Source organism: Temnothorax nylanderi, unplaced genomic scaffold (genome assembly GCF_030848795.1).
Source record: "Temnothorax nylanderi isolate EJ_2023f unplaced genomic scaffold, tnyl_v1.0 TNYL_tig0078_pilon, whole genome shotgun sequence".
Taxonomy (NCBI): domain Eukaryota; kingdom Metazoa; phylum Arthropoda; class Insecta; order Hymenoptera; family Formicidae; genus Temnothorax; species Temnothorax nylanderi.
This window is the reverse complement of record NW_027249140.1, coordinates 315,341-331,414: the sequence shown is the minus strand read 5'-3', so window position 1 is coordinate 331,414 and position 16,074 is coordinate 315,341. Positions and strand designations below refer to the sequence as shown.

General features: G+C 41.6%; 1 protein-coding gene and 1 long non-coding RNA gene across 3 annotated transcripts in view; one reads left to right on the top strand and one right to left on the bottom strand.

Annotated features, from left to right (window-relative positions):
• The window catches only part of LOC139774318 (uncharacterized), a 137,874-nt gene extending 130,816 nt beyond the window's left edge, over nucleotides 1-7,058 (top strand). The window contains exon 5 of the long non-coding RNA XR_011718552.1: nucleotides 6,223-7,058. This is a non-coding gene — a long non-coding RNA (uncharacterized lncRNA). The remainder of the gene's footprint in view (nucleotides 1-6,222) is intronic.
• Nucleotides 1-16,074, bottom strand: part of LOC139774316 (uncharacterized) — a 349,030-nt gene that overhangs the window by 20,568 nt on the left and 312,388 nt on the right. For both annotated transcript variants that reach the window (XM_071709515.1, XM_071709516.1), the window contains one exon: nucleotides 4,148-4,445. In XM_071709515.1, coding sequence (XP_071565616.1) covers nucleotides 4,148-4,445 — 298 coding nt within the window. The remainder of the gene's footprint in view (nucleotides 1-4,147; nucleotides 4,446-16,074) is intronic.

The window sequence follows — 16,074 nt, the reverse complement described above, 5'->3', positions numbered from 1 at the left end:
TTGTGTGTGTAATAATGAATAATAAACTTCAACAAATTAAGCGATTTCTTCATGGCGAAATTTTAATTACAATTTTTAATATACTTCCTGGGAATTTATCAATATTTAACGACATTTATGTAAATCTTGTATTAGCCTTTCTCTTCACATGAGCGAAGAACTCACTCAGTGACTAGTTTTTGACTGTATCAAAGGCAGGTAAAGTCGTTCGAAATGAAATGACCCGAGGAGAAGTGATATTCCGTCAAGAAGAAATCAAACGCGATTCATAAAACGGCGTAACGCAACGCACTACGAATTATGAAAGGATCAATCCTGGGATCGCGTGCCTTTTTGCGCCTGATTGCCGCCCGACGCACGCTCGTAACTATACACCATACATCCCAGACGTTGATTACGATGAGGAAACGAGCGACAAAAAATTCGCCGTTCCAGCCACCAGTCGCTACCAATATCAATTCCTATATGGACGAGACGTCTTCATCGTCGGTCGTTTTGCGCCGCGAGTAAACTCGATTGCGCGACAGATGATCTCTCACTCCTGCTTTTTCTAATCATGTACATACGTATATACAGCCGGCGGCTATAGTAGTTAATTTTTAATATTTTCCCAGTTGCAAGTTTATTCTAATTTAATATTCAATTTTTATATTAAAATCTGATACTTTTTTTGTAGTTTTACTTGTCTGATATCCCCGTCAAAATAAATTCATAAAAGAACGATTTTAAAAGAAATATCAAAGATTTAGGTATCCATACCGAATGATTAAAAATAAACATTTATTAAGAAACACTCAAAAAAGAAGAAACACTTAAAATTGACTTGTTTAAAAATGATAATTTCACAAGACATAAAATTATTTGCTCCAACAGTGGAGGTCTAAATCAACATAATTTTGCGTTTCTCTTTGCTTAATCCAAGTCGGTGTGAATTACTTTCCCAGATAACTGCTTTTACATTCAGATGAGTGTACCAATTTCCGACGGGTCATTTGTAATGCGGAGTACCTTTCTCAATAAATATTCGAAAAAGTGAGTCGATTCGTCGAAAGCGCGCAATCGGCCGAACGGCACTGGACCGATCGATGAAAACAAGAAAGGCGTATCGGACCGGCTCGATCAATCTCAACTTGACGCAGTGAATTCTGGTAAGACTTGTTTTTCCACGAAACTCGTACGTGGCAACAATATAGATAGGCTTGCCTTTTTTTACGGCGTGCCGTATTAGTACCGGTCAATTTGGCGCAGCGCAAAATATCACCCTCAAATTATTTATGAAGTAAGAAAGGAGGTAAACACGCTGACGAGAGATAATCTGAAAGAATTACACAAGTGTCCGAAATTTCGAAGTTTTTCCACGATCACAATAAATTCGACTCTTGGATTATATTATTTTAGAACGTTATTTATATCAAAATTTTCTATATGCCTTTATATTCGCTCCTTTTGTTATCATTATAATTTTGTTATCGATACGATGACTCGTTGACATGAAGTTATTTTATTTGACGGCGATATTTTATATAAATTCATCGAGACAATAAATTACAGAGCGATACCGATCTGCGACGTGCGATCCGGGCTGCAACCCGGAGAATTCGAGGAGTTTCGCTGGCTCGATAAAATGACGTCGGTACCACTGACACGTTCTTAACCGCGCTGTATTTCATCGAAGCTATGTGAGGGCTCTCCTCCGTACCATTCGCGCTATAAACTAGAACGGCGTGTTGCGCGAACTGACATAAATCCGTTTCCAGTCGCGATAATCCGGCTCGCGTCTACCTCAATCCGCCCCTCGGAAAGTACCAGCCAGTGTGTCTTTGTTCATTCGTGTTTCTCTCTCTGTCGAGACATAAACGCCATGGAAAATTAATTATTCGCTGTACTTCAATATGAACTAACAACTGTATATTGCCTCCTAACATACTTTTCTAACGATCTTGCTGTACACGTCACAGTCCGTTAACCATCGCGTTAGCGGCGTGAAGACCGCACGTCGCGAGCCAGAAATGTGTGGCGGAAACGCGCATTGCAATGTGCGTTTTAAACGAAAACCTATAACGAAACGAAGTAAAAACGGGTATGTGCAGTTGTAATCTGTAGAGTTTTCGCTGCAAGCAGAAGTTAATGAAACTCGTTTTATCAAATGTGATATCACTCACCTAAAAATTACTAAATCATCCCTTAAGTAACGCGATTTAATAGAGATATTTTTAAAGTAAAACAAAAAATTTGACATTTTAATCTTAATCCAAAATATACTTTCCATTATTATTTACAGTTTCTTCCCATCTTAATCTTAAATTTTCAATTCTCTAGTGATAAATCTCTCGGTTTTGAGCTAAAGAGTAAACCAAGCTCCCTTTTATACTGTATCATTTATAGGACGACCCAATAAATTGTGTATTTAAAGCTTAAAAAGTCAACACGACATAATAGAAAAAAACCATTAATCAACTGAGCATCATAAATCCGATGATCTGACAGGCAAGAGAGATTTGTTTTTAAATGTATTAGATCATTCGATAAGTAATGTCGCATTTTGAAATAGATTTTGAAGAACAAAATTTATATTTCATTTATTAATTTAATCTAATGTAAAATGTAATTAACACTTTGTTCCACTACCGTCTGCCACCTTGAGATCAATTCCATTTCGACAAACATGTCAGGACACATTTGATATAAATAAAATAAATACGACACTGCTTATCGAACGACTTAATATATGTATATTTTTTCTATGCGGCGAATTCATCGCGCATTCTCTACACAGAATACTGACATACGAGTATCAGGACTCGTGTTGCTTGTACGTATACTCATGTCTACTTGAGACATGCTCGAGGTATACACAAAAGGATAAAAAGATGTACACATAAAAGACAAGCTGCAATTTACATCGGACATGATTTATAATTATTTCTTCGTCATGCGTGGATTAAGACAGAAATGACCATATAAAATTCCATACAGTTAAGAAGAGCCGTATAATTATTGCCTATACCAGATAGTTGCTAAATGCTTGAAAATTTATAAATGTAGAAGTAAAATGATTCTCGTGCGCGTTTTTTAGATAACGATCGATTTCTCCAACGGACTTGAAACCGCCGATTGAAAGATCCAAGGATAGGGGCCAATGGAGCTCGTGCGCGGCACGGCCGTATAGATACACTGATTTACAAAGAGCTTATAATGGATCGGCGTCACGCTAATTGGGCGAAAGGAGCGAGTCGAAATTACTTAGGCGCGTGCTCGAAAGAAATCGTGACGGGACGTGTAAAATGAGGTTTGTTAGCGTGCGCCGGGTGTCACGAGATTACTATGTTTCCTAGTGTGTATGTCGGGACACGGTTTCTATATAACGTTCAGATGGATCGCGGGAGAGGGGCCCGGGCGCACAATGGAAACGACAGTCGCGCGCGGGTGCGCGGCGAGAGCAAATTAAACGAGATTTACAGCGGGTGCACGATCTCGTCCTATTAACCCTGGACATGCTTATGCATTCGATGAAATATACGGCTGTACGTAAGCATCGGCACCGTGAATGAGTGCACTCGCGATATCCTGCCGCTCTCAACCGATTGTAAAGCGATAATAAAGTCGGTCTTTGTATTCCGCAGTAATATTGTTAATAAGTTTGAACGCACACGTACGCGCGCAACGTTTCTTGCGTTATCGCGCACTTATTCCGTCTCTTCACGTCTTCATTCCGAAGAATTTAAATGTTACACACCGGATGGCGGCAATCATACAATTTTGATTTCTTCTACCTACAGATTCTACATTCTACCACGTGCGAATTTCTCGTTCGGGTTTTCACGTTAGATGATTGACGATTCGCAGGAGAAAATCTCTTCGATCAGAATTATACTAGAGACACTAGCGGGGACATTAAATTATTCTCGCATTATCCACATCCACACGATGCAGACTTGTTTAGCATGCATCGTGTTGTGCCGGCGGCAATATCAATTATCAATTAATCATTAACTTTTATCACGCGCTCGTCTTAATCACGCTACATCCAAGCCTTTAACGCCTATTCTCCTCGGCGTTCCCTCGTCGTCTTTACGCAACGCAGACACGCCTGTCTTAAGTGGCGGGGGGAGGGGAGGGGACGCAACAGGTGAATAATAATACTTACAGAGAAGCGTCCTTTATCCTCTGCAACGCGAGAAGGGCCGCGGAAGGGGAGATGAAGACGGAGTCGGGCGACTCCATCATGCAGACCGACACGTCCCTCTCCCGGTCCCGCTGCCTGTCCCTGTCGCGATCGCGTTCCCTTTCTCTCTCCCTGATCGCGGACTCTCGTTCCCTCTCGTTCTCGCCGCTCCTCTCCCGCACCCTCTCGCGCTCGCGCTCCCGGTTCCTCTCCCGGCTTCGATCACGACCGTGATCTCTGTCCCATGCTGTTTCGCCCAACGGTGGCAGAGATGGGGACGCTGCAAAAGAAACACATTTCCTCCATTTATCCCTGCTTGCTTCTTTGCTGTTAAAAAAAATGTAATAATAACAATAATAACTTTATTGCGCGCGCGCACACACAAGATTGCTTTATGATAAATTGGATAATTACACGGAGCATGAATGAGAAAAATGTACACGCAAAAGGTGAAGCACCAGCAATTGCTGCCTATGATGCCTATCTGTAATAAAACACGATGATCAGAGCGCAAGATGGATAAAACGTGAAATACGTGGAACGTAAATAGAACTTAAATAATTGTACTTTGCTTCGACATAAATCACTTGAGTTTAAATCGCTGAACGGAGATCGCATCTTAATATTTATAAATAATAAGATTATCGATTTGAGAACTCACAGCTGCGGAAATTCATGTGTGATCAATTCAAACGGGATTCTATAACATAATTCGCTGCATACGCGATAGCGATGTTAATATTCATTTTCTAAGGGGGCCGGATTACACGAAGGGATATTCCGATTTGAAGGGGGGGAGAAGCCGTCCTCGCAGATTGGAAACCTATTTCTGAGAACACCGGTATCACCTGCCGCCTAACTGATTACGGTATTTTACATAATTACGCGGTATCTCTCGCACCTTGCAGGGAGCGTGCCGTGTTCCGGGTAATAGCTACAACTGCTATTCAAAAGTAAAATCACGACGTTCCCCGAGATGATGCTGAATACAAGCGGAATAATGGGAGCAACGATCGACGTGCAATTTCTTTTCTTCATACGCGATATCTGCATGTTTGCCGTGTTTGCGCGAACGTGCCGTGGCACGTCACGGTACCGTGCCCTCGATCCATCAGCGATCGAGGATCGAAGGTCGATGTCAGGCGAGCACGGTGCAGCTCATGCAACCTCTCGCGAATAAATCAACGGAGTGAAGAAAGCGCGAGCGTTCCTTTGCGCTCAAGTCCCCCCTCCCGAGGGCCCCAATCCCACCGCGACGCGATGTGCTACAAATCGCTTTATAATCTCTTTTTATAGAACCGCGTACGAGAAATCGGACCGATCTGACTCGAAGCTTGAACTCAACTTATCGCTACGGTCGCGCGGGTTATTTTCCGCGAAATTTCGTGAGTATATATCGCGAATCGTTTCCACGTAAATTTCTACACCTTTCAAACATTAGCAGTTTATTGCCGTGTTACATGGCGTAGCATTGCAATTTACTTCGCTGTTTAGAGAGTTTTGACGACCTTTGACCCGGCGACGACGCGACCGGTCAGCACTGAATCGGGCATCTTGCAGCACGTTTTGCGATTTGCATGACAAGCATATTAAATGTCCGTGACATTACTGTTACTAATTAGTACTTGCATTAGCAAGGCAATACATTCGCGGGATCGAACGAAAAGATGCGGTCGGCTTTACGAGACTGCTATCGATCGTCCTGCCGATAATATTTTGACCACTCGCGCCTTTCGTTCGATCATAAAAGTCGTCCTTCGTAATTGACGTAAAATTGTAATTTGTAAGCTTATTTTATTACGGAATGATGATTTGTTCGTGTAAACATGCGGTTATATATAACATCACGTAATTTTGATTACACAAATCCAAGTTCTTATTTATATTATTCTTATAATCAAAGAGTTCTTTTCATTCGTTCAATGTACGCAAAATTGGAATAATTGTATTGTTTAATAATTAATAGAGGAAATGATATTTATCAATAATGATAACTAATATAATTCGTTCCCGATATGCGTATGCCCGATTTCATCAATTATCCATTTTTGTTGCAGCAGAAATCTCGTGAGCGGTCTGGAGGAAGCCAAGCGTCTTCGAGGAATCATATCGAGGAATCATCATTATGAATTCAGTCGGTCAGGCCACGACATATAACAGCGCAGTAACGGCGGTATTATTAGCCGCAATTTCCGTGCGCCGGACGGGGCGGCTTCGCTTAATTAGCCGCTGCTTCGGACACTTTTTCCCTCCTCCGAGGTCTCGTTCCGGACGTCTCGTTATGGCCATTAACTCTTCTCATGGTTCTAGCTGAGACCCTATCTTCGCTATCTAATGGAGCACGCAGTCGTCACTACTAGGATAGGAACAAATCTGACAGAGCTTCGCCAGTCAATGTCTCGCGTTTCACCCTAATTCTTTTTCCTTCTCGATTCCTTTTTCCCGTCTAACCATAATATATAATTTGTGACGTTACAATATAATAATGCGTGTGATTGACGTATGACGCGGTCGCTTAATTATGCTTCTAAAAAGGGGTTTGTTTCCGGTAAGAAGTTGACGATTAAGATAGAATTCGCGTATTAGACAGTCTTGTTCGAGTAACTCCAGATTAATAATATGTTATCTCTTCCCACATTATAACATATGCAAGGGAGGAAATAATTTAATTTATCGATTAAAAATATCTGATTAATTTTCATTAAATATATGACTATAAATTCGAGCTCAGCTGGCTCGAAGTCTACATAACGACGTTGTAGTTTAAATCAATTTAATATTAATAATATTACAATTAAATAGATATTAGCCACATACATTTGCGCGTACATTTAGAAATCGTCCTTCCTTAATTTCTAAATTATGTAAATTATATCAAATTACGATATTTTATCCTTGGAGAATTCTCCTCCCGCAGGATTTTCGCTACTGTCTCCAAAATTGTTATTTATTATAAATCTCGGTGCGCGTTTTGTAAACATCTTCTTCCGCTGCTGCTCGATTATCATACCAATGCCAATGGTGAGATCATCCCTCTCGCGTTCGCTATATCATCGCCTCGCCCACGCTGCAGGGTTAATCCTAAGCATTATCGGTAATAATACGCGGTCTTAACATATGTTTCGCCTTTTCTGTCCGCTTCGTCTTCCCTCTGCTCGCTCCCACTCGCGCGGTCCTTTACCCTCGATCTTCTTCATCCTTCTTTTACTTCTTTCTTCGCGCACAGGTATTCGAGGCTTTCGCGGCCGCCGCGCGCGCGCGAGAGAGAGAACGTCAGGGGGTAATTGATAATGTTAAACGCCGGGGTTAATCCGGCGATTTATGAGCAGAGTGTGTGCACCGTGGATTTTTTAAAATCTGCCAAATTGAGGGATAATCGTCCGACATTAATGCCTCGCGCTGCTTAAAGATCGCGAAGCCAGGGGGGGTTTGATCGAGAGAGATAAGTGGGAGTTCGTGGAGGTTTATAGCGCCTCGCGTGTCCGGTGGCGAATAAAAGAGGCCCCCGCTAATCCGCCAAGAAAAAGAGGAGGCGGGGTGCCTGAATCGGCTGAGAGAATCGATCTCGCGTTAGCCGCGGCGCGCGGGCGTTGAAGATAAAGCGCTTGCCTCGTGACCCGGAGCCAGAGGTAGTCACTCGTTGTAGGATCCTGCGTTCGCAACGATGCGATGCAAGCTTTATCCCGTGACTTTTGAATCGCGTCATACCTAATCCGCGACGATAACTTGTGTGCGCATTTAGATAAATACTCTAACGTAATGGATATAAGGATATATAATAGGAACGGAAATGTTAAAACTAGCAGCAGCAATAAAAAAACTTTAAGAATAAAAAAAAACCGTTTAGGTATACGAGATTGAACGTATTCGATTCAAGCGATTCATAAGACGCTAGTTCGTTTTTCGTTGTCGAAGTATGAGCAAGATGATTACAAACGCGTCTGTGTCACATTTACGGAGTAAACGATCGACGATTTCCGTTTACTCCGCGCTCCGTGCGCGGCAACATCTATTATCGCGTATAATCCAGCGGGTGGGCGCATTAGCCGCGCGGAAATATGCGCGAGTGCTCGCGTGCGCGTGCACAGGATGGAAGGTGGGTGGACATGCCACCCGCGTCGCGGAACTCGTTAGGCTTTATGTGTTTTCAATTAAGTTTCCGGGCCCGCGTACGCGCGGCGGGCGCGCAGATTAGCGCGGGCGGCTGCGCTCGGGTCGATTAATCGTCGAGTATTATCTCTCTCGTCTCCCCTCGTGTGTCACGGGGGCCACTACGACGTTTAGAAAATTTATCGATGGCGGCTCGTTGTATAAAGCACCGGTTATCCATCAGGTGTGAAGATAACGCGCGCGATAACGCCTAAACGTTATTCACGCAAAGTGCCGTAAGTCCGTCCATAGAGCGTTTGCAGCTCGAGAGGGATTCCACGGACGATCGCTGAACCTTCACACCGATGTCTGTCCATTTTATAGAAAAAAAAAGAAACCTGCGAGATGGTAGGTGTAGTCAAAGTTGATGCAAATTTCATTTAGATTGTATAGTTATGATAAAAACAGAAAAATCATAAGAGATATATTAGATATTAAAGTAATTATGACCGATGGCTCTGTGACATAGACTAAGTTTACACGTCCACCATTAATCGGGTTTAACTCATCCAGCGTTTACACGTTTCCTTACAATCCGCTTTATAAGTCTACATCTCTTCGTCGACGGGTGTAGAGTAACACAACAACTGGTGTTATAAAGCCGGATTTAACTAACGTTTACACGATATCTTACGCCGATAGTTATAACTGCAGATGTTACTAAACCCGATTAATGGTGACGTGTAAACTTAGTCATATATATAAACGTCCGTATATTATTTTATAAGAATAAAAACGTTTAATTGATAAGATATCTTTACTTAGAAAATAAGCATAAATGTAAATGCGAAAGCGATGTAATCTTAATCCATTTGGCCGGCAGAACAAACTGTGCTCGTGGTCGTCAATGACTTGCGCCGAAACAAGCACCGGCCGAGTGGGTTAAGGAAACTATATTTATTCATTATAAACAGATATTTTCTTTCTTTCTTTATTTCTTTTTCTGCAATATGAACAAAATTGAAAGCGCAGTACAAGTTAATTTGCAATAACTTTTAGGGCGCAGACAAGACACTTCGTAGGGACACAGAGAAGCGCGTACAGACCGCACAGAAGAGTCACTTTGTAATGGTGCAGTCTGCCCGTATTTATATGAGTCTGTAACGCTTCTCTGTGTCCCCGTACAAAGTGTCTTGTCTGTACAGGTCCGTTCAGACGAGCGTCTTCGTGTAGCGCTTCTCTTAAGGGCCACAAAATGTTCTCATTCATTATAATCACTGCAATGCACAACTTATAATACAATGTGCATAACAAAGTGAGTTATATTCTATCACAGCTGTCTTATAAAGAACACATTAAGGAAAAAGCATTCAGCTTCTGGTATTTTTATATTATATATCAAACATATAACATTTTATATAACGTATTTATATACTGTGTGTTTTAATGACATACATAACAATTTTTTATTCCGCATGGCCCATTAAAATAAGTAAGAATAAAGAAATAGAAAGATTCAGAGGATTATCTTAATGAGACAGTAAACTCTTCTAAAATATTTGGGAGATAAAAATTCTAGTTAAATTTAAAAATTGTACAGAGAGAAGGAAGATCACATTATGCTACGCAATGTGTGTGATGTAATGTTTCTACAAAACGGAATCCAATTTCACGCGCGACAAAATACGCTCAGCTTGCACAACAGAGATAGTACCATTCCAGAAATAATTAAAATTAATCTTTCGTCGTATTTACGGCTTCAGACCGTGTCGCGCGACTCGCGTGACGCAAACGCAGAATGAAGGATTATCTCTTTGAGCAACACGTTGACGTGTCTTTATCATAATTAAGCGCAGCCGCGTGCACGCTAATTGACAAAGGCGTAATTGCGCCAGTATGGCGAAAGTAAATGTGGAAATGTAGTTACATATGCCAATTTCGTGGAATTTCACGGTTCTTATGAATCTCACTAACATGCACGTATATTACGCGCGGCAAGCGACAATGTGATTCGTTATTCATTCACAATAATGTTTAGAATCTCAACATTCAAATGAAAAGAAAAAATTCTTCGTAAAAAATTATTCGGACCTCAACAATGTATTGCCGATTTCGATTAATGCGGGACAAACGACGTATGTACGTGTCATGAAAAGTACATAATTCATTAATAACCCAGAAGGTATCGAAAGAGCAGTGAGAATCGACCGCTCGTAAAATATGAAAGTGCGATGGTATTCAGATTAAGATATGCGGAAGATAATCGATTTATATGCGCGTTGCATTAATCTCAGAACTTTTACGACAGTGCCCGCTACTGCTCCGCGATAAATTGCAACTTCGTTATCATGTCCCTCGAATGCGTCCCGTTCCTTTTTTTTCATACGTGTCGTAAATATCGCGCCATCAAAAGTAATGCATATGCATGCGAATGAGTTTTTGCAATCGTTAATGTAATACTTTTTTATCCGCGCGCGACTCTCGCGGGATGTAAAAGTATCGCGTAACATTAATAAAAATCACAGCAAACGCGATATATTATCATCGCGCGGTCAATTTTCAACTTTATTTAACTTTACTTTCTTTATGAAGAACGATAAATATTAAACACTTTGTCATATATATTTTCGTGCGCCTCTAAAAATAAAAATCTTTAAAAAGTGCATAATTTCATATTTATATAACTCATATATTTTTTTTACACGTATCTTTATATACGATGAATCACAAACTCATAAAATCGGACAGGACACGCACTTAGTATTAAACGCGTGATGGCGGTACAGAAGGATTCATGCAATTAGGGCCACACAAAGATAGTTCATGGGACAATGCTGTTACTCGCGCGTCAGAACGGCAAAGGGCAACTGAATGAACGACCAAGAAGTACATGGTCTAGGTGAAAGCGCGGGAGTTAACCGTTTTTAAGTCCCTCGCGGGCACCGTTCGAATTGTCCCACCCACGCCGGTCGCGCATGGACCGTAGGAAGCGAGCCGGGAGATGCTTCCATCGCGCGGAGCAACGATGCGGCAGATGGATGAGCCGGCTCGATTCGTAAGACTCGTAAGATCGAAGAAACGGGACAAGACAAACACCAGTTAATTGGGAATCCGCTAAGATGGATGGATATCTTATATCTGGCATACGCGGTGTGCTGTATAACGCGGAGAGGGATCGCCGCGGTTGATGCATGAACTAGCGAGACGGAAAGATTAGGTGAATGGCGATCAAGGTACATTATGAGCATTAACAAATACGGTTCGGGCCGACGCGACGCCCGTGATTAATCGAGCCCCCGAGAAAACCGCCACATCGGAATGCACCGCCGCACACGTAAAATGTTACCGCGGCCACGTGGTCGCGGGTCTTGACTCGGACCCAGAACCAGTCACGAATAATGGTATCAAAACGGATATGGTCACGAAAGGTCGAAATCCCGAACGTCGAACTTCGTGAACTTTGGACGCTATAACTTATGCTCATTATAAATCCGCAGGCCATTATCATTGCGAGTAGAACGGTTGTTAATCAGCGCTTTACAGTTTGAGAATTGACTATATTATTAGATACTTATTTGGATATTTTTTTAAATATCGAATTATTATTGTATATCGCAGTAATTTAGAATAAAAAATAATTATTTATATATAATATTTCCAGTTTGATGTTTATATATTGTATCAGTGCTATTAACTTACGGCAGCGTTTTTCCGATTCCTCTTTCTCTATATATAGTTTTATTTTATCTCAAGTCACGAAAGACAGGGATATATAATTATAATGTCGATAATGGGATAAAAGAAACGCGGTCGTGACGTAAAGAGAGAGTGCGAAAAAAAGGAAAACGTGATTCTCTGTAATTTTAATAATCCTCTGTAATCTGTAACAACGGATCCTCTGTAATTAAGGCCTGCGAATTTCGGGAACCGGCCCGCTCGTAATCAGTGCACACGTGCTTTACGAGGACGAGCCTACCGCTCTGATACCTTCCGGGCTAAAAATGAATTATGCAAGTGATGGCGCAGCTCGAGAGTTATGATAACGTCTCACTCAATGCGCCGATTCTCCCTTGTGATCAGGCTCGGTGAGTACCGGGAGTGAAACTCACCGGGCGGTTGCCAGATCATGTACGTTTAATGAAATAAGTATTATATTTATAATAATTTATATTAATCATTTTCTCCCTCCTAAGATATATTACAATTGTAGACGAATGAAGCGATATATTTCCTTAAGCGTTTACAATTAGCTAATACAGCAATTTTGCTTATATGTCATTGTGTCGTGCATGCACTCGCAATCGAAGCTTTCGAAACAATCACACAGAGATCGCAGAACGTTTGGCAGACAGACAAGCATACTTAAATCTTTAACACGGCAAATATTTTCGTACAGGTTAGCCGTGCTCAACTCGATCGAAGTTCACCAATAATTCAGCTTGAATAGCTAGTTTGACTATCTGGCATGAACCCCAGGTCACCCTGCAGTAACATGACCTCGCATTGATTAAATTCAGCATCGAACTATTTCAAAAACGTGCTTCCTACTGCAGTTATAGATGTAGAAATAGATACTTTCTGACATATAAAATGAAACAAATCCCAAGACAATGGGTTATTTCCACGTTTTGTTGTAGTCTAAAGCAATAAAATAGTTGAGTCTCGTTTTCTCACGGGCAATCCGGATAAAACGGAGGAACTCTGAGAGATCTGTCGAGTTTCCCGGACTAAAAGCGCGGTTTGAAAGCCTTTAAATCCGCATTGGGACGAAGCTCAGTGCTCTGTTGCGAATACCGCCGACGTCAGCGATTACGGACGTACGTCGTGGATCTGTCGTAACGTTCGACTTGAGTCGTGGGGAAGGCGTATAAATTATGGACGTGGAGGTGCCGATACTTGATAAATCTATCGGCAGGTGATAGACGAGCCGAGGCGGCGCGGGTCGGCCTGTGACCAGCGAGTCGTGTGCACATCCTAGCGATAGGTTACAGCAGCGCATGCTGCATCGTCCCTCTGCTGCGCACGCCTGCACCTTCACCGTCGTAATCGTCGTCTTCAGGTGAGACACGCCGGACGACAGCGAAATCCCCTCGGTTCGCTCCTCCTTCCGCGCCACGTTGACTATCCTTGTACGCGGCACTGGCGATTGCGGGAACCCCGTAGGTCAATCCCGAGGCTCGATTACGCGTATCGATGACTATTAGGCGCGGTTTATTCACGGCTTCGTTGGCTCGGTCTGTCTCGGTCGTAGTTCACTGCATCGCGATAACCCCTTGCCTGCCATCACCCGAACTAGGAAGTCAGGTGAGACAGGTGAGACAGGTGACAGCTGATTAGAAAGGAAAGAATGGGAGAATGTTGGTCTGAGAGAATTCTTCGCGCGGTTGACTCAAATGCAATCAATTAATGTAATAATAAGAAAGATGAATTTTTATTACTTCACGTGTTTTAGATTAGGTATATTGGAATTAATTTTTCTTAATAGAATTATAATTTTTAATCATAATTTTTTCGTAATTTTTAAAATTTTCGGCGTATTAAATATTTTCATAAACAAGCCTTAAAATTAAAATCTTGGTAAAGAGAGAAGGAAGAAAATCGCATACACAAAATATGTTTATTTTGTTATTGATTCTTAGCTTGCGTGATTTTAAAGTCATTTAGAAAAAAAGAGGTTGCTATCGAACAGCCCGAGATATCCGTAAATCAGGAAAATGATGATTATTCGAAGGCACTTTGTACACTTCAGCCACAAGATATAACGATTGCACAAGCATTAAGTATTTCTCCGAGATAGTTAATCTTTAGCTAAAGAAGTCCGCATCTCTCATTGCACGTCAAATAATGTTTATGATCGCGCTCGCGCTTCACCGTCGATACCCAGATGGTGTACCATTCATGCGAAAAGGTTGCACGGACAACGACGTATCGGAATAACGTACGCTGAAGATTCAATTGTTACGTCACGGGAATCTACATACAAAGTATATACATATATATATATATCATTGGTTATCATAAATATCATCCGCGGTAACGAACTGATTTCAGCGCTGATTAACCTTTCGACTATCGCACGTTCCTTTTTTTTTCTACGAGAAAAAAATAGTTAGGACTTTACGGGGATCTGGCTTGATCTCACAATTACATCATTACATCGTTCAATAAAGTCAAAATGTCATTGAATAATCGACGTGCGCCAGCAATCTCATCTAGATAGATTTACCCGCACACTCAGTAAGATGAAGTCTTTCTTCAATTTAATTTTCATGCGATATTCTTCTGATTTTAGATGTAGCGCGTCTTTCGCAAACGTTTCATTCAACTTATCTAGGCTTTCAGAAGAATTTCACGAATGCCTACTGTTTGAAAGTCAAACCGAAATTCCGCGTTATTCAGCGCTCGAAATGCGCAGCCCAGCCACGAACGTCGTGAGCCGTAATCACGTGCCTCGAAAAGCGGCTCGCACGCTTATTCGTCGAGGCACCGTGCTTAGCGACAAGATCGCGTGTTCCACGAGTTTACCTTACAAGGGAACCTCGCGAAGTGGAAAATTCTGATTTTAATATAACTTTCCACACATGTAGGGGGAGTAAAAAGATGAATTTAGATATTTTTTATAGCTGCCCAAAAACGGTTTTAAAAAAATTTTTTTTTAATTTTTAATCAAAATTTTGTTTAAAAAATTATTTTTAAAAAATATTATTAATGTTGTCGAATAGAAGAGATTTTACTGTAAAACTTTTATAAGAAACATTTTTTGATATCTCAAATATTTTTCGAGATATATCGAGAAAAGCAAAAAACCGCTCTACTATGAGCAATGGTTTCACCCCTTAAAACCGTTTTTGGGCAGCTATAAAAAATATCTAAATTCATCTTTTTACTCCCCCTATACGTGTGGAAAGTTATATTAAAATCAGAATTTTCCACTTCGCGAGGTTCCCTTGTTAGACGTAAGGACAAAGAAAGTAAGAAAATAAAGTCACTTTCTCCGCGAGGGGCGGAATGCCTATCCCCGTTTGCACGATGCGACCGCCGAATCGAGTGCGAAGCAACCAGAATCTGTCGAATCGTCGGCTCGTTCGTACCAAAGCCCACGAGAATCAAAACCACTCGTAGCCGAGAAACTTAGTACACCGCTATTAAACGAATTGTGTTAACGTGTCCATGGTAGGCTGTAACTTGGACGCAGACGCCCGCATCCCTATCGTCCGCGGTCGCGGGCCTTCGATCTACCCGCGATCAAGAGTTCCGACGACAAGATCTCCGATAATCGGTTTACTCCGACACAGCCGTGTCAGACGGACGGATATTTGTACGCGTGGTGCGTCGAGCGTCATTCCGCTCTATTTCGTGGACGGAATAAACGTTTTTTTTTGTTCTGTGTGAAGTGCGAGTCTAAGTTTCTTCCCGCTCCATATCCTTAAGCGAGACTCTAAGCTCGCGCCACCGATTGTCTTCGCGCTCATCTCTGAGCGAATCCCGGCAACTCAATCGGGACGATCTCGTCGAGATCGCCTCCCGAACACCTACGAACTGCACAACGCAAACGAGAAGTTACAGCTACTCAGTCAAATGAACAGTAATTTTATTTTGAAATGTATTATAAGATTAAATATTTACATAGAATTTAATTTAAAATAAATAATAATTTGCATTTCAGATCATCCAGATCTCATTTAATAACAAGAATATGCTTCACTGGTACACTGACTGAACGTTTGAAAACCGAAGGATCTAAGAGCCCAAGACTGTTGGAAACAAAATCTATCAACGGATCCTTAACAACACTCGGAAGAGTTATTTCAGCAATTTCA